Genomic DNA, 20079 nt, shown 5'->3' on the forward strand with positions numbered 1-20079 from the left:
ATTTATTATTCCTTATTTATTTTTAAAAAGCTGGTACCAATTGATAATGTGTTTTTATTATTATTCTGTGGAAAACAGAAGCTAAATTAAGTACTCATATTCAGATGCATCTTTCAATTGCAGTGTGAAACAAAAATGTATAAATGACTTTAATAAAACAAACATGTTTTTAAAGAAAAGTCTGATAAATGATAAAACTCATGTTTTGGTTTGGTTTCTTAAAACAAATTTACCAAATCAAAAGTAATTTGCCTTCCTGGTATGTAAAGTCAAGATAACACTACTCTGTACCATATCAAAGCAAACACAGACTGCCACCGGCTTGATGCAAGGGACGAAAGCACATCTGGTTTGTAGCTAGTTTTTATAAAACCGAGCGAGAGTGAGTTGCAGTGGGAAATTCAAGCCATACTGAAATGTTTTATTTTTCATGGCTATTTTCCACTGAATTGTCTCTGTTTGTTTATTGCTCTCTTCCTGTCATTCTTTGCTCTCTTTCTTTCAGTCCAAGTCTGCCAAGGGTGTGTGCACAGAAAGGGTTTCCTTTAGTTCTGTGCCCTGCTAGCTTGAGAAATAGACCAGCTGAACATTTCTCACAGCAAGGTACAAAAATAGCAAGGAAATGATAGGCTTAAGAAGTGGGGATGCCATAATAAACATTGACAACGCAAAGAAGAAAAGGGGATTATTGTACAACTAAAATACATCTTTAAAATATTTTGTCATGCTTTTTCTTAATACATGTTAACACTATCCTTCATGTTGAATGTCTTGATGTAGTGTCCATATTCACATATTTGAGATTAAGGTGTCACATTGAACCTCCAACTGCTGCAAGTGTAGCAGAAGCCAGCCTTATAATGCTGTACTAGCAACAAGACAGAGCCACCGCTGGTGGAATATTTTCTCTTTAAAGCTAACACTATCTGTGGGGAATGTATACAAACTGGACTGTAAATAGGTCTTTCATAGAGAATCAAGTCTACAGACACCAAAGAATATTTTAGCATAAACATGCACATGCGTGTGGGACAATGATACGAAAGGGAAGACATTCAGAGTTGTGTCCCTTCAGCTAGAATTCACTCCGGGGAATGTATACCAGCTTGACTGTCAACTATGTGAGTTTTCTAACAAAATAGAAAGAAAAGAGCATATAGAGTTCTAAGTGTGTAAAGCAAATCAAACAAAATCAATGGGTAAAGGAAAACAAGAGGTCTGTTTTCTGTTTATCCTACTACAAAATACATTAATATCTGCTCTAATTTGATTAGGTTTTCCCCTTAGAAACCAGAACTTCCACACGTGTGGGATAAAAAAAAAAAAAAAAAAAACTGTAAAAAAAAAATGTAAACGGACACTAAGGAATTATACATAATTGTCTTGTCCATTTTTAGCCTGTCGGTGATAATGGAGCATTTGCTCTTTTTCATGACAAGAATCTTAACAGCAAAAACATTTCTCCTTTGTTACCACATCAGCTACCCTCCCCAAACAGATCCCAAGCACCCCCACAGGTTAACCTTCAAACTGTCTTGTCCTGCTGTGGGAAATCAAACAAACTGGAACAAGACAAAAAGAATAGCAATACTGAGAAGCTGCAGGTTAATTAGATAACTGGTTAGAAAGGTCTTTCTATTTTAAAAGTATTTTAGGAAAATAATTTTCAGATGTTTGCAAGTAATTGTTTTTTCACATGACTGCATTTAATTAACAGTTTCATATAAGCTGTGTGTTTTATTCCTCTTACTAATCTACCTTATTCATTAATTATGCTTCTAAATGTTTGATAAGATGGACCGGCAGCCTTTTTTGCAAATATAAAAATAATTATATTCCAGTTGACACATATTTCAGCAAATGATCAAGTTGCTTTACTTGTATTCAGATTTAATGAATGACATATTCTAACTACAAATTCCAAATATAGTATATTCATTTCTCAGGTCTATTGAGATGAGACTAGCTGGAGGAGGAGGAGGGGAGGGGGGTAGGGGGGGAGGGGGGGTGGGGGGTAGGGGGTAGGGGGGTGGGGGGGGGGATAGATATAGGCCATAGTCTCCAGGGGGTCAGGACAAAGAGCCCATTTGTTTTTCCACTCCATTAATGACATTACTGTGAGATGGGGGGCTTAGGTGTTAAGATTATTTTTAATTTCAACAACACTTAAAATTAATTATATTTGAAATCAGACAGCACCCTGTTAGTGCTTTTACAGTTAGTATTACACTATATACACTTACACAACTATATAAATATTACACTGATTTCTTAATAGAAGATACTGAGTGATTGTCCGTGGTTTACCTGGCTCATGTTTACCTTCATTGTGAACAGACTATTCTTCAACGCGGATTCATTTCAAACCCTGTTTATGGCCTCTTTACAACCGTCTTTTTAGATGGAACCTTGAGCTCACTGTCAGTTTGCAGCCTCTCTGTTGTTTTCTACCGTTACCGGAGTTAGACGGGACTACAGGCTGTTTTGGATAAGTCAGACGAAGGCAGGTCGGTAACTGGCAATTCTTGACAACACTCGTTCTCAAGGAAATTAGAGTTCAGATTAAAACAACAATAGAAATTTGAGGTTGATTTTAAAAGTGAGTTCCGATGTTTCTTTAGAAAATACACAAAGTCCTTTTCTTCAAGTTATAATACGTTCATTATAATGCATGCAGGGAATCATGTCCCAAGCACAGAACAGACAGATTCCAAATTCTTACGACCTTACAAGATGTTAAATACCTCTTAACACAGAGTGCTTCTCCTCCCCTGCCTCTGGCACTTAGCCAATGGTAAAGCAACCTGTTAATAGGTGTTGGTATTTGAAATTCAAAGTAACCAGATCTTATCCTGTTTCCCCAGACAGACAGGGCGTTGGAGGTGTGTGAGATTACAGGGGGAGAGATAGTTAAGGATTTATTCCTTCTTACTATAACAAGAGAATTTTAAAATGGTTAAGAATGTCCACCCATGTTGTTGCATGATCTGAGTGAGATACTTAAAACATGAAGGAACAGACACATACACAGCAATGAAAGTAGTGTGTGTGTGTGTGTGTGTGCGTGTGTGTGTACCCCAATTGAGATGTGTTTGAAGTAGCCTTGTAAATGGCTCGTCTGCAAGAAATTATGTTAATCAGCTATTGTTCTGTTTATTATCTTGGGTGTGTCAGTTTTTTTCCATCAGCAGCCAGCAGTTGTTTGTTGGAGAAGGTGCTGTTGGTTAATTTAACCATCTTCTCAAGAATATGCAACTTCAGATGACATTACCGCTTGCTCCCACTTCCTCTGCTAATCCTTATGAACTAACAGTGCATAGGAGATTTGTGAATTTAGTCACTCAAGTTCACGGAATGTGTGCTGCGTGCTTTCAGACATTTTAAAGTTGTTATGAATTTCAGCAATACACCACTGGAGTTAAATCTAAACAAAGACACATTAGAAACTAGTCCCGGTAAGCATGTTATCCCACTCGAGTGGGATAACAGAAATGCATTCCACGCTAGATATACCCATGCTTGTGGTATAAACAGATTTTGGGTATGTCTAGCATGGGATATTTTATTGGAATAACATGAGCGGAATGATATGCTTACCAGGACTAGCTTCTTTACACTCTGCTGACTCACCCTGGCTGAGGACACCCTGGCCGACCTACCCCCCCCCCCCCCATTATTACTATTTATTTAAAATATATACTTGTGGTATGAACAGAATACTGAATGATCATTCATGGTATACAGTCAGGGCTCGTGATTTACTGGGACATCCTCCTGCGATGAATAAAAACGGTTTACCACGAACGATCATTCAGTATCCTCTATATATTCCACATGGATATATTTTGACAATGATTAAACCAAAAGGAAAGCTGCAACACTGTGTACTTTCTGTGTATGCTTTAAAATACACTGTGCGTGTATTTTAAAGCATACAATGTGTGAATGACTAGCAGTAGGGTTCTGGGTCTGTATTGGTGACTTGTGAGGTTAGTTCACTTGATGTGCCCTCGCATCCAGGAAGAAAAACGAGATTCAAAGGATCATTTTAGCTGGATCTTAAATAAGTTCAAATAGTTTTAATAGACTAAGTAATTCCCATAAGATTCAGGACGGAGCAGTTCTTTGAATTGAAGTGAGTATGTTGCCCTTTTATATATCCTGATCATTCTGAATGTTATAGCTTTTAAATAATTTTTAAAGTACATTGGTATGCATACAGCAGCTATTAAAAGTGGTGTGATGGTAGAAATCTGACTGTTCAAATTGTAGGTGCACAGTACATTACTGAGCTGCTTCCTTCCGCTCCAAAGTATTTTAGTCTTTGTTTATAAGTAATACAGGCAATGTTTATGTTTTGTCATTTATCTTGCTGTAGTACAGAGGAATCCCACAAATCTCAAGAGGCAGCGCCCTAGGCCCAAAGATATGAACTTCAGAAAACAGAAGTTAGCCAGTAAATTGTAGTCTACACTGCAGGTTAAAAGTCCAGTCCCTACTATTGCAGGTAGAAAGGTTAAACCGAGTTCATTTGAAAATATTATTAATTACAGGACTTGATTTCCTGTTGGAAGGAAGAATCTTATGCAGCTCTCCTCAAAGCCGATTCCTATCTGCCCTACTATTAGATACAGTATATGAGGAAAAAAAACATGTTTTTTTCATTCAACTTAGATTTTTTCATATTAAGGTGTTTTAATAACTCCTATCCAAACATGTGTGATCATTTGTTCTTTATTTACATGTGTTTATATATACAAGCAAAATACCATTGTATGCATTAAGATTAATAAGATTTCAGGTGTGTACATATTACTGTTTGACAATAAAAAATGAATTTAATATGAAGAGGAAAACATTGTCAGCACTGTAACTTGATTCAATTGACAGAGCTGGATCTAACTTTCTAAAAGTATGGTAAAACTTTAAAAACATGTAACATTAGCAATAGTGTTATAGCCTGTAGTAGTGTTGTTTAAGTGAATGGCTTTCACATGTACATTACAATCATTTTTATTTTATGCAGAGAAAATGTTTAATGCACTCACGTACCTATTCATTTTACAAGTTAGGATGGTTATCCATCAGTTTGATGCAGGAAGCTGATTGATGTATGCGTGGGTGGAAAGTGAAGTGATAAAACTGTGTATGACATTTCCAGTTTTATTTGATGTGCTAGACCTCGTTCGGGTATGCTTATTAGAGTTGTTGAAATCTGGCAAAACTCCAACATGGACTCATTGAACTCTAATGTACAGAATACAGTAGTTTGTTCAACAGAAATTAACCAAGAAGCGTGGAGAACTTTGGGCCATTCCATTGGAACTTACTGACACATGGGGATTCATTTTAAACAGTTAATTATTTTCTAATTATGTGTTGTTATGAAATGTTGATTTAATTTTAATGAATTAACATTTTCATTTCACTACACTACACTACACAATAAAATACAATACCCGGGGTCTAAAATGTCTATAATGAGTTGTTGTTTACACAGAAACAAAAAAAGGGGGATTGATGTGCATATTTAATAAGAGCTAATTGGCTTGCTCAAGGCCAACTGTTTGAAAATACGGAAACAAGGCAACAAATAAATGTGCTTCTGCTTATTCAAATCCTATTTTTAAGCATCAACTACACTGTAAAATCTTAGGACACACTATATACATTAGTAGTTTAATCTTAACATCTAAGGAGAAAAAAACTGACCTGTTCAAGAGTCACGACATGTACAGTGCATTACAAAGCACTTTGTTCCTCATTCAAAGTATTGTTTCCACATCACGTTTCCTTTTTCCTTTCTGATCAGATGTGGTCTCAGGAAGTTAAGTTAATGATATTATTTTTGGAAACCTTTTAATTGCGTAAAATACTGCTGCATTTCCATAGCAATTAAGAAAATAATAATATGGTTAAATATGTTATTTGTTTTTTTTATAAACAACAAGTTTCCTGAACTTTGCCTCTAACTTTAGTTTATTAATCCGCTTTTTGTTGATCATCTAAAGTAATGGTTTGTGTAGCAACATTAAATTAAGAAAACACAATAAATAATTATATTTTATTTTGTGCAGTAGATTGTCACTGTGTTTACATACTGATGTTGCTAAACACTGATACGGCGCAACGATTTACAGTAGTTGAAGTCAGACTCATACCTTTTAAGTTACTGCTTAAATATAGGTAGTGTTCTTCTTGAGAGACATCCTATCATCAGGTAATTTTAATATTTGCAAGATGCAGCGCGGTCACAGAGACACAGTATTTCGATATGCCACCATTTGTATTAATGCATTATTTTAATAACCTTGCCACTCGTACAGGTATAAACATATGAAATGAGTGGAAAACAGTTACAATAGCTTTAAACAAGAAAGGAGAAGGGACCTTGATAAATTGTGGGAAGGATCTCTTTGGGGAAATAACAAGGTCATTTAGCGTATACTTGCACAGTCCAAGTAGGTGCTGACTGTAAGCAATTTTAAGAGATTTAGCTCAGTCACCATGAAATTAATGTTTTACATTGTTGAGTCTAAAGAAAGTCTTGGTATGTAACAATTGGCTATATTTCCTGAAATTTAACGGAAGCAGGAGGTTTTTTTAAGTCTGGGAGGGGACAAAGAGCAGGCCTATCTGATATTGGTCTGGAGCTTCAACATAATGAACTGCCTAAAAATAATGTAAGTAACATAATAAATACCATATTTTAAAGCTCATGTAATGTGTGTTAAATAAATGTGTACCAAAATTAAGCTGCGCTGTTAACCATTCTTATTACAATGTTATTAATAATAATAATGAAATGGATGATTTTTTTTATTTAATTTTCTTAAATCTTTTGGTAACATTTCTCCATATGTTGTTTTTTCTGTGTATTTGGAGAAGTCATCTAGCATAGTCACGTTCACGAGAGAATACTTAGCCGCCAGCCAAGTGTAATTATTCCTGAGGCAAGAAGAAGCTGCTACTTGATTTTCATTTTAAAGTTGCGAGCCCAGTGGCAGCTGGTCCAGCACAGTCTGAGGTGGCTAGAATGAACCTGAAATGTGCTGTGTGTTAACTGAACCAATGTGCAATAATGTGTCTAATTCAACTGTGATGCAAGCTTTATCCGGGCTGAAGTATAACGGCATGGCTATAATGACACAGGGTTGAGGGTATATTTACTTGGCTTGGGGAAGATGTGCTTCTGCTTTATCAATGTATAACTAAGAAATAACCCATGACAGGGTGTGCGGTGGGTAAGACAGTTATTACCGCACGCCCTGGGTGTGTTGTGAGGCATGAGGCGGTGGCGAGCACAATAGAATTCTGTGCCAAACCTGACCTTGTTGAAAAGCTCAATGGTCGTGTCAGCAGAGAGCAGGAGAGAGTTTTAATTTTGTTTCAGAAAGCGGAGGGTAGTGGTGAGATGTATCTGTTGTGTCTAGTTTAAACATTGCATTCTCAGTAGTCAGTTTTATAAGGCGATATTTAGTTTAATAAGTAGATGCCGCTGCTGCATATATATATATATATTGCATGCTGAGTGAGACTTGTGTGGTGATTTCTCAGATGGCTTTTGAATAAAGTGTTAGTGCTACTGCTTGCCTCCTGAGTTTTCTTTGTTCTGTTCTCTAACTAAATAAATACCACAGTAAATTTGCCAGTTTTTCTGTAATTCTTAGTGACAGAGATGAAAAAAAAGTAGATTGTTGAGTGATTTAAATGCTGTTTCAGTTGTATGTTGACATGTTTACCTACAGAAACACTGTTTAGATAATTGTTACTATTAAGGCGTAGTAATATTAATAGATCAGGTAAGTAAGCTGGTCTATGATGTCATAGCTGTGCGGTAAGACAATTATTATCGCACGGTCATGTGATCTTGTTCAGCCAATTGCAGCGCTTAATTTATCCAAGCCATTTTATAACTTACCTATATCACAAAAGGTGTCCTGTTTTGCTTTCCAAGAATGATACTGAAATGCATGTTACAATTTGGGAGCTAAAATGTGGTAAATAATTGGCAAATTTAATTGTTGAAGTCACATTGAAAGGCTGTCGGAATGATCTGAACGGCTTAGTATGTTAAGCCCTGTGTATGTTCCTGCCTTAATAGCATAGGCCTGTGATGTCCATGATCCATCTACAAAGCTTTATTAAAGCACTTAAGTAGAGTAGCATGACATGGGCTCTACTCTGGGGAGATGGAATTGGTTGGGAAGGTCAGCTTCAGAACAGCTGATAAGTTCAGCTCCCGAGTCTCCAGGCAGGTACTGTACTAGAAGGATTTGCTGTGAAAAGTGAAGTGCAATGAAGTAAATATAATCACTTTCTGAATTGTGCTGTACTGTGGTGCAGGGGATTGCTTTAGGCAAAATAAATATTGCATGAGGTTTTTAATGCACATTATGTTTCCAAAGCGCAGTGTATAATTTAATGGGGAACATTTTTAGCAATAAAGGTTGGAAGCAACAGCACAGACCTGTAAATTGTGGATGAATGTGACCCAACTCAAGAAGTTTAATAGTTAAAATAAATGGGAAACGGGTAAAAAAAAAAAAAAAATCCACTATTTAGTGAAGCAACCATACCGAGCACCAGACCATTCTGTATTATATAGCTGATTCTCACTTGGAGACATTCATATAAATGTGTCATTCCAGCTTTGGGGGTGCGATTTCTAAATGTCAGTCTGATTTCTGTGGCTATGCAATATGACATAAAGATCGTCTGATAAATAAAGATGCATTTATAAACGGCTTGTACAATACCTACAACCTGTTTGACTAGCAGCGCTCCAGCTATTATTGTGTTACGTACAGGAAGGTCTGAAGTCTCTTATTGTTTCAATTTCTTTACATGAAACCATTTTATGTATGCAATAACACACCCCAGAGTGATTGCTTTACAATGCATCCCTGTTGTGTAACATACTCTTTCACCCATATTTAATTTTTTTTATTACAATACGTTTTGCCCTTTAGTAATAATATTGCTTTTGTAATTGCCTGAGTTATGATAAATGACTGTGGAGCTGGAATATAAAACAGCAGAATTACCATTAATTACATGAGAATGATTGCCTTTTGTATGAGATTCATCCAATTAAGAAACATGATCTTAGGTTATACTTTGACTTGTATGTGCTTTTTGACACAACAAAGAAATGTTTTGCTTATATCTGCACAATGTCACGAGCCAGCAGGGTTTATAATGATGCCTTGGCACACAGGGCTATGATAAAGTACTTTTTGCAAGCTGTGTTCATACAGTAGGTTCAATTAGAAAACAGCTACTGCTGAATTTGCCTTGTACCTTGTGTTTCTGTCACTGTAATACATATTTGCTTCTAATCTTTGTAGACTTAATGCAGTAGATAATGCAGCATTAAAATTGGGATCTGTTTTAGAAGTCCTGTTTTTCCTGTAGCTGTGATTTGCAGTTTACAGTTCTGCACAACATCACTACTTTCTATACAATTTACCTGTGGTGCAAATCCTTGCTGTTTCATGGTACTAGCATTAGTAATGTGTTTACACTCTTTGATTGTGTTTTATAGTATGTTTTCTTACTGAATGATTAATTACAACTATAAACAATTGTTGCACAGTAAACTTAGATTCCTTATGACTACAGTATACTATCTCAGCAGAACAACCATCACTTAGCCATGATTGCGTTGCACGCCGATATGTTTGTTTATCCCATGAGATGGCACAGTGAGTGAATGCTATTTGTTGGGACGTGGTGATGCTTTGTTTTTTGTGAAACTTTTGTAATTATTGTGATTGAAGCAGGAATTAACTTTAGATTACAGTGGCTTTTCTAGTGTTCCACCAAAATGGGGTGATCTAATATCGAGGTGCTTCAGGAATGGGAACAGGTTTGATCTATCTGTAAAAAGAAAGACCCTATTCTTTTTCTTTGGCTTGCGTAACCAGTTTTGTAACACGCACATCAGATGCTAGGGTTTAGACCATTTAATCTACAAGCTGCCCTGTCATTCTCTAGGTCAGGGCACTGCTAGAAATGGTATTACTATAAATGCTGTAAAATAAATAAATTTATAATAAATTTGCTAAATAAAAATCAGTTAAATTCTGAGTGGGCTGTACAGTGATCCTGACAGCAGGGCTGTAGTGGAAGCATCTGTACAGTAGTTAAGTATTTCTTCAAAACCACTTACCCAGTTTTGATGAAAAGTTGGTGTAGACATTCCATATGCTCTTTTGCCAAAAAACAAACAGCTGCAATAACCTTTTATTCGGGTGTAATGCCGCTTTGGGGAGTTATTCAACATAATATTTAAACTGCTCTTGAGGGATACAATGCCATTCCTCAATGACGACTACCTCTGATTCCTTCAGCCACCCACATATCAATTTTTTATTTCTCATTTTCTTTGCCAGGGATTAGTATGTTACTAATGTACTTGGTATTAAACTGAAGCATGCACCTGGGTGTTATTCACAGCTATAAAAAAAGTAGTAAAATCCAGAGTAAAAGAAATTGTAACCATGTAGTCTGGTTTAACTACATCATTCTGCCAGTTGGTTGTTAGGAGCTAAAAAAAAAGTGACTAAAAATGGTCCGATTTAAACAGCAGAGCAGTTACATAATTAATATCAGGGTAGTGGCAAACACAAGACTTTTTAATGATCAGACTTCTGGGTATTAGTATAGTGAGTAATAGACTCATTACCACACATATCTAGGGCTTGCCAAGAGTCTGCGATACAGTATAACACATTTCCATGGTATAGCCCTGTTTGTGCTGCTTATTGCTGCGTCTTCTGGGTGTTCTTTGTTCCTCTGCGTGGAGGACGACTACTGTCGTGTCGTGTGAGGTAAGCGTGGAAGGAAAGGAAACTGACCTTTTCATGAGAACACATAGTGAATGTGCAGCGACCCTGTCCTCTCTCCTATTGCACTGTGCAGGGATATAAAGATGCCCCTGCTGCTGCATCTCCACTCTGCCTCAGACGCTGTTGTGACATGATTTTACCTCATTAGCATTATGTAATCATTTCAGCTGCGGGAAAGGCATTTAAAAAAAAAAAAAAAGACAACTGAAGTAGATAAGTGCAGTAATCACCAACATCAGCAAAATATATTAAATGTATTAATATGATACTTAAAAAAAAAAAAAAAAAAGTACATCTGTATACATGTTTACAGGGCTCTTCTGGTTTTAAGAGTGCTGTCGTGTGCATTCTTTGTATGCAAGGACCGCAACACTTAAGGCATATATAAGGATTTAGAAGTTATGGTGCTACAAAAGAAAACCTTTAAAAACCCTGTCAAAACTGGTTGAAATTCAATTGAAGACTTTTCTATCTTAAGAGTCTACAACTTTGGTTTCATCTACAGTATCTCTGTTCTTGACTGAAGCTAGAAGAATCCAAGATAATTCATTTTTAACTTTGTTACCGGTTTACATTTTCCCATCTGCATTTGTTACCAGCTATGAAAGGACATGTATGTTTATAATTGTATTTTGAAGAATATATATATATATATATATATATATATATATATATATATATATATATATATATATATATATATATATATGCATGTCGCAGCACTCAACATATTTATAAGTGATGCTTTTAAATAAATGCAAATATTTGATATTTGGGGTTTGCAGATACTCGTAACTTTTAAGACATATTTGTCGACAATCCATTATTAATCCATTAATTAATGTGTTGATTTCAAAACCAGAAAAGCTGACCTTTACAATTTAGTACCAATCCATGGCAATTAACTTCCGCATTGAGACAATTGGAATCACATTTTCCTCTCATCCTGGGCCTTGACATTTTACTGCCGTACTGCCATACCAAGGTTGTAAACTCACAATGCAAATATGTTGCAAAACGAGCAATTGCAAGTGATTCATGATGGAAATGTGACCATCACAGCTGCACTGTGGAAACTGGGATTTGTATGTCTTTGTCGAGTTTAATCAGAGATTACATTTTGCCCAGGACTGCAAAACCATATAAAAGAAAGGTACGACGAATAATCGCTTATAAAATATACATTTGTAGTTAGTTTGGTTACATCAGGCTCTATATTAAAAACACTGTCGGCTTGATATTGATTGAAACTCAATAATTGTGCAAGGGGAACCGAGGGACTGCATTGTTTTGTGCTGAGAAATTAACTTGGTTATTCACTTTTCAAGAGTTGATCACTTTATTGAGTCATGGAATATCATTTGTACCTCAGGCAGAAAAAAAAAAAAAACTCATTTGAGCATTCCCATGCACTCTGCCCACCCACTGTGCATCATCCCTGCCCAAGATGTTCCTCTTTGCAAGGGGAAAGCCCAGCCTCAATGCTGGCCCAATGCTTGGCCTTGTGATCTCATCTGGTCACCACCCAAGGACTCTACTTGGATAACTAAGGAGTTGCTGTTTTAATTCAGCCAGTTGCAGATGTCATATCCTTGCAGATTTCATATCCTTGCACATTTAAACGGCACCACTCATGACATGTTGCTATCATCTTTGTGCTGGCACTCACTCTAGCACACTTGCTATGTCTCCTGCTGCTTGCAAAATGATGATAAGAGCATCATGAGCTGAAATGCATTCTTTTTGAGTAGTTCTCCCTGCTGTTTGAGTACCCACTCAAACCCAAGGAGAAGATACAGAATTTTAAAATTGACATCAATAACACATTTAAATGTGCTTGTTAGCCCATACAATTAGGTGACAAGCCAGGTGACAGATTGCTTTAGCAGATTGCCAAACATACATGTACAGCTACTTTAATAAATCCAATTAATTGTTATAATACTTGTTTAACTTAACAACTTCGTAAGCAATGAAAAAACATGTTTTGAAGGCAGTTTGAACTGTGATTGGTTATAGTCAAAGACAGTATTTTCTGAAATAAATTGTTACTAGAAAGTAGTTCAGTTTGGGTCATGTTCCAGCCGAAACCATCAGTTAATATGCCAAATAAGGTTGTAAGGTTGCAGACAAGAAGAGGTTATTCCTGTAACTAGATATCAGAAATACTGCTCTGAAGGCGTTGATGCCTTGGCACAAGAAACAGTTCTGTATTTATTGATAATTTAAAGTTAGTGCTTATAGGCACTGAAATGTGAAATACTCCTGTTTGAAAGTCTAAACACGAGACTACAGCATTTGAGAATCTGTGTAACTTCACCTTGAGTTAATAGGATTCTGTAGACCTGAGAATAATGGGAGAGTGGCATTTTACATTGCTTTAATGTTATATCAAGTGGACAGATGCTGCCCTTGTACAGTAATTGTTCTGGCCCACTGCAGCAGTTTGGGGTTCATTTCTGAAAGTTAGTGTGGATGGCGCTGTAGCATTTCCTTCCCTAGAAGACCTTTCATTTCATGTACACACAAGGGCACAGGCCATGTGAGGACTGGACAGCATTCAGGTGTCTTGCTGACTCACACAGAGGAGGCATCTGTTACACTGCGGGAATTAAGACACTCAAGTCATTGGAGTCATTATTATTATTTCTTTTAATACATCCTATTGAAAAAGTCCTGAGATGTATTGGTTTGTTTTCACTATATTGCGCTTTTATGTAACATAAAAATAATCAATCTTTAGTATACAGCTGAGAGGTTTTGTGTACAGTATACCAAACTAGATTTAATTGATCCAAACAGGGCTTAAAATATAATCTTTAAATTAGAACTGAGACAAATATTTGAATATTAAAAAAATAAAATAATAAAAAAATAAATAAAAAAAATGCATTTAATGCTCATTTCATAAATAGATGCTCTACTGTACAGCAATGGTCCTTTTCTTTGTCTAGGAGGTAATTTGATGAGGCATTAGGTTTAATTTCTTTATTGCGATATCATACATTAGTATATATTTTTTCTAACTTTTTAAAAGTGAAAAAATGTAATACTATTGTATCAAATTGCACTACTTTAATCCTGGTCGAGCACTACTTAAACCATTGTATCAAAGAAAAAGGACAGAATATGTTTGTACATTTTATTTATTTATTTATTTATTTATTTATTTATTTAAAGTTTAAGCATACTATTAGATGATAATGAATAAGTAAGTTCGTGTTGTCTTTTGAAGCAAAACTACACATAATGTATTTATTAACAATACCAGTAATACCAATAAAAATAAAATGAGGCCAATTAAAATAATTTAAAATTGTCGTCTGATTCCACTTTTGAAGCTGCACAATAATACAGTATTTATTTGTTTTTACCAGTTACATAAAGCCCTGTACACAATTTACATGAGTTTTGCATTGGGATGCAGTGTTTGGTTAACATTACATTGTATGTCTAAACCCTAAGCTTAAATTCCTAGTTCTTTCCTAGCTAACACCCTGTGCTTTTCACCAGTATAAAATACCACAATATTAAAAAGTGAATAAACTTAAAAAAGAAAAAAAAAACATTTAAAGTGAAAAAAATATATATATTACAAAGCCAGCTGACTAATTGAAAAATATAACCAATTTAAATGCATGTAATATATAATAAAAAAAATAAATAATGGATGAAACAAAATTGCAAGAAATTACTTTATTTTTATTTAAAAAAAAAAAAAAGAAAATTCATGGGCTTTACTTCTAGCGTGTTAGCTGGAGAGGAAGGTGATCGGTTTCTTTTGTTATGGGATTAATGGTTAACTGTGAGGGAAAATGGAGTGAGAATATAATCTAGCTCCTTCTCTGCCAAACATACTGTTTTTGGCTGCAGATTAGAAGTATTGGCAAGTGCTGGCTGATGGAGTGCCAACATTCATTGCACCTTTGAGACTTCAAGCAGCTCACTGTGGGGTGGAAACAGGGATACTATTCTTGAGGGGCGTGTAGCAGTAAAAGGAAGGTTGTATAACCAGTCCATGTGGTGACCTGGTTATCAAAAGGCACTTGCCATCTCCCTTTTGTATGTCACACTCACATTTTTACATATTTCTTGTCCGATAGCGATTTTAAATTGTGCTAAAGAAGATTGTTAGCAAGTGTGTGGAGGTTGTCTGTCTGCATGTCTCCCTGTCAGTATATCACATAAAAGAGAAGTTACTATTTGATTGTGGTGAAACGTGGTCTGTACATACTTTTTCTGTACATGAAAGTAGGAGAAGCTAGGGTAAATAAGGAATCTGTCTACCTATTTGTCATATTACTCATCATTTTAAATTGTACAGCTGTGGTGGTAGGTGATTATTAAATGTCAATGCTTCTTAGACACTAGACCTCAAGCTGTGCCCACTGTTATGTGGGGTCTACAATCCTCCCCCAGGGCAATGTTATTCGTGATGCTTTGATTTTTTTAATATATACTTTCATATGCAGATAACAGTAAATACAAAGTAATTGTTGCTTCCTGGTATCTAATCACATCCTGTGCATATACTCCGTTTTTATATTCAGTGGTCTGGCTCCTTTGAGACGAAGTGGCTAGGTATAAAAAGGGAGCTAGTGCTTCCTATACAAGATCAACTTTATCGGCACACTTTGAGAGTGGGCTGGATGGCCTTAACGAGCAATCTCCTTGTCTGAGAAACAAAACTACTGTTTCATTATCTCTGAAGGATGTGCTTTTGTTCACAGAAGTTAGTCTATATTTACTGGCAGACCATAATAGTAGAAGCAGCTGAAAATACCAACTTTCCTTATATTCTGAATCCACATCCCCTGGGTGTAGTTATAGATTGACATCTTGGACCTTGGTTCACGCTATTTCTTACATTCATCGTTAAGGGTCAAATGGAGCAGAGCTAAAATAGACGACTTTCTCATGTTGGAAGCTTGACTGGCATTTATGACTTATATGCTGAACAGTTTTAGATTACTTCAAAGAAAAACATCTGCTTCTCTCTTTATAAGAAGAATCCATGGGACCACCTGTGGTCACTACAGAACTATCTGAACCTTTTGCAAAACTGTATTTGATAGGGAACTTTGTAAAAATGTGTTAATTGCAAAAGGCAAAAATTATTCTTTTCCCATGATCTACTTTATTAAATACCAATCAATGTCTTCTGGCAAATTATGTTAAAGGCTTAATTTTGTGTTTCACAATGAATACATTTAAACTTTTTTTATTTTTATTTTTTTAAAACTTTTTATTAATATTGTCCTACTTAAAACATATTCAAGAGAATAATTTGGAAAATTATCTGCACGCTGCTATTAACTACTACTATTTATTTGGAGTAAAATTGATCCTTCAAATGCTTCCAAATTTAGATCTAATTGATTAGTCCTTACATGCTAAAATTACATTTTGGTTATCTTTATTAGATGATAATTGTGACATGTACTAACTTATTTATGGACAAGTGATAGTCCAGTATTTGCTTTTAAATCTGTAATAAAGCCAATCAATTGTTATCTCTGTACAGAACACACTTCTCTCCAGTCAATACTCTGGGAAAGTGTGGTGTGAATTCCTGTTATTTAAAGCACAAGTGGCTTTCATGAAATGCAAAATGGGTTTATTGTAATAACACATCCGTTACTAATGTACAGGGTACTGTTGTGTGCATTTCAAAGGCAACTCAGCAAGTCACTTCACTCAGTCGTTGTGGTGATCTTTGTTTGGCGGTGCCCCTGGTAAAGTCTAAAGTTTGAAGTACTCTGTAAAAGTTGGCAAAACATTATTTGGGAAAAATATCCTGAGTGTTGTCAGAATGCTGCGAATTGTGTTAAATTCATGACTTAAAGGTCAGTGAGTGGTACTGGGCTCATTCCTCTTGGGATGCATTGATAAGGAATTAATTTTGTTTCTATCTCTTTCTATTAATCAGGAGTCTCCCCAAGACAGTGCCATCACCAGAGACATCAACCGAACATTCCCGGCTCACGATTACTTCAAAGACACTGGAGGGGATGGCCAGGACTCTTTGTACAAAATATGCAAGGTAGTGTACAGTCCACCTTTTTGCCTCCTCTAAGACTGGAGGATGATGTCTACTACAATATAAGACAATATTTGCAGTTGCATCTGGGATCTACTGAATGGATCTAAACAGTGATGGATCTGAATACTGCCACTGGCTGGATCTTTAAAATGAGGACCATTCTGTACAATGACAGTCACACTTCTAACCGGGCATGTCAGTCTCTTTAGTGTATTTCTGTCTTTTGGAATGTGTTTGAGATGATCTTAGTTTAAGGATTTAAACGACGGTGGTGCTTAGATCTGCCACTGTTTTACATCACTTGAATAGATGACGTCCAATCTTTCATAGTATCAAAGTATCTTCTACTTTTGGCTGGGCAAGAAGGCTGCAAAGCTTCAATGGAGAGAAGACATTCTTCTACTGTAAGAGACCTGGTCAGCTGTACTTATTAACTTATTAGAAGCTGTCTTTAGTTAATAGAGTCAGACATATCTTTGATTTAGACTCGTCTTACTGTTATCCATCCTTTGTAAAGTGGTTTATGAATTTTTGTCAGTTAATTGTTTTCTGCGCATGATGCAGTTGGCGTAAATATTATTCAGACTTCAACAATCGGACACTTCTGATGGCCGACAGGGACTTGCACACATTCCAGACTCTAATTAACCTATAGTATAACTTGTACAAGTAGTGTCATATGCATCTGTGTATTTACCCCACTGCATTCTATTAAAATCAATGTATAGAAAGATTCAAGTCAGCTGTTCAGAATACATAATTAGACACCATTACCCATTTATATTGTGGTTGAAGTTCCTAATAAGGTGGATCAAATGGGCTTTATTTGTGTGCTACGACAACTGCAGTCCTATCTGACCTAGCAGGGCACTGTTAACAAATGCCTCTACGAAATGTACGTCCATAAGCAGATGTAAGCAAGTACATGTAATGTACACAACAATTCTAAACTGTCAGGAAAGTGAGCATAACAGTATAATTAACCCTCACCTACTGTTTAGTTATTGGTTTCCTTTTTGCATACACAATTGCAAAGTAATTATAACTTTAAAATGTAAGTTAATTGTGAAGCTGAGCATTCAGACCATACCCTAATCTGTAAGCCGGAGGAATATGTTCATGTAAAAGCCGGCTCATCACTGTGGAGAGCTTTAGGTATTGTAGTGTGGATTTTAAGATTGTGCTGGAAGAAAAGCAGGCTGTTAAATTAACAGAGTAACATACAGAAGGAAACTTTTTTAAATGGAAGAATCTACTGAATGCTTTTAAATGGTTGGCATGCTTCCATGTTTAAAACAAAACAAAACAAAAAACAACCTGTCACTGCATTCTTCATCAATGTGCTTTATTTACCGAGCCGTTGCTATTCCCAAAGGCCAAGCAATTCTCTGATCCTTCGGGTTTGTTTCTGAATCGATTCTGTGACAGTAAATATAATGGAACTATACACCAATCACAGTCCTTCGTCTGATTGGAAGATACAGCTGGCAAATACTGTGGGAAATTGCAGTTTTGACATGATTCGAAAGTCAAACTGCATAATGAGTGTTGTGATTTAAACTGTGTAACATCAAGTGTCAGAACCATTTCCATTCTGTTCATAGGGTGTTGTTACTTCAGTAATGAGTTTGTTGACATTGGAAAGGCGAAAGTGAACCAGATACAGGCATTGGACAGAAAATGAGAACCATAACCCTGCCAGTTAGGTGTAGGGAACGTATGGGTAACCAGGGTGTTACAGACTTGACAGGAAACAGATAAGTGGCCTCTAAGTGACTTTAATCACATAGTCATCACTTTTAAGACTGTGCTTTGTGAAATGTGCTGTGCCCTGTCACATGAACATTAAAACATTAACATTGCAAATATTGGCTTTAAATGATGTCTCCTGCATAGTAGGCCTACAGCTTTGCATAGTGATCTTTATTTTACAATACTGCATATTGATGCAGCAATCAATACACGTTTTTGAAATATAGGAACCTCTTTTAAATTCTTAACAGTGATTTAAATAAATAATGTGTTGCCTCGCTTGTATATTGTTTGTTGAACTTCATACAGTATACTGTACTACAATAATAATAATGATAATAATAATAATCTTTGAGGCGTCGTATTTCATAAGCTTAATACAAGAAGATATTCGAAAATTAAAATGGCAGATTTAATATTTATTACATCTATTATTTATATTGGTTCTGATTTTTGTGTGTGTGTAATGCTACGCCTGGTAAGTTGCAATTAAGTGCCCTGTTAATTGAAAAGCTGAGAAATTGAATAATCGTTGAATGAGTTTGCTAGCATGATCGAAAGCAGTTGCAGGAGCTTTTTGTTATGGCTGTAAATTATTATTATATATGTATATATGTGTGTGTGTGTGTGTGTGTGTGTGTGTGTGTGTGTATATATGTATGTGTGTGTGTATATATATATATATATATATATATATATATAATGTGTACTTTTGAATATTCCCTATTCTGGATTTGGGTCTTGGGTTGACTTGGACTCGAAGACCCGTGGCTCGACGCCAGCTCTGCGTAAATATACTCAATATATAGGCTACACAGGCGTTTTTATTTCAACTTCAGACGGTTTTCTTCACCAAGTAACCAAGTGAAACCTTCAATATTTTGAAATCCACCCGTGTCTTTTTAAGATCACCATTTTTGTTTGTGTCACATGGCATTGTATTCTGTGATGTGGCCAAGTTCAGTTTCTAATTCTTTTTATTCAAAATGTCATTATCTTCCTTTAAAAAATAAAATTCCCTGCATAATCTTAATTGTGTGTCAGTCTGGCGCTGTGTGCATGTCACATTTTCATACTCTTGTTTTTTTGCAGTAAAGAAGACAATGACGTCTTTTCAGATGACTGAGTGGTGGTTCGAAATAATGCTGTCACTTGAACCACAATCCTATTTTTACAGACAGAAATAAACTAAATAGACTATCATGCACTGTGGGATGTTTGATTGTGATAACCTTAAGCGCTTTAATAATTATGTAAACAGCAGTGGTATTTAGATCCTCCAATAGACCCCACTATGTTGTTGCTTCATGAATACTAGTACTTTCTATAATTGAACATTTCGAGAAACACATGCTTTGACCTCAAACCCTGTACGGAAACTTCCCTGCACTCCAGTTCCAGTGATTTGTGCCACACTAACATAATTAGCTA

At 35.9% G+C, this 20079-nt stretch overlaps 1 protein-coding gene across 2 annotated transcripts in view; it reads left to right on the forward strand.

Annotated features, from left to right (window-relative positions):
- LOC117973972 (rab GTPase-activating protein 1-like) overlaps window positions 1–20079 on the forward strand; it is a 123032-nt gene that overhangs the window by 64177 nt on the left and 38776 nt on the right. For both annotated transcript variants that reach the window (XM_058987081.1, XM_058987082.1), the window contains one exon: window positions 16783–16896. In XM_058987081.1, coding sequence (XP_058843064.1) covers window positions 16783–16896 — 114 coding nt within the window. The remainder of the gene's footprint in view (window positions 1–16782; window positions 16897–20079) is intronic.

Source organism: Acipenser ruthenus, chromosome 15 (assembly GCF_902713425.1).
Source record: "Acipenser ruthenus chromosome 15, fAciRut3.2 maternal haplotype, whole genome shotgun sequence".
Lineage (NCBI taxonomy): Eukaryota > Metazoa > Chordata > Actinopteri > Acipenseriformes > Acipenseridae > Acipenser > Acipenser ruthenus.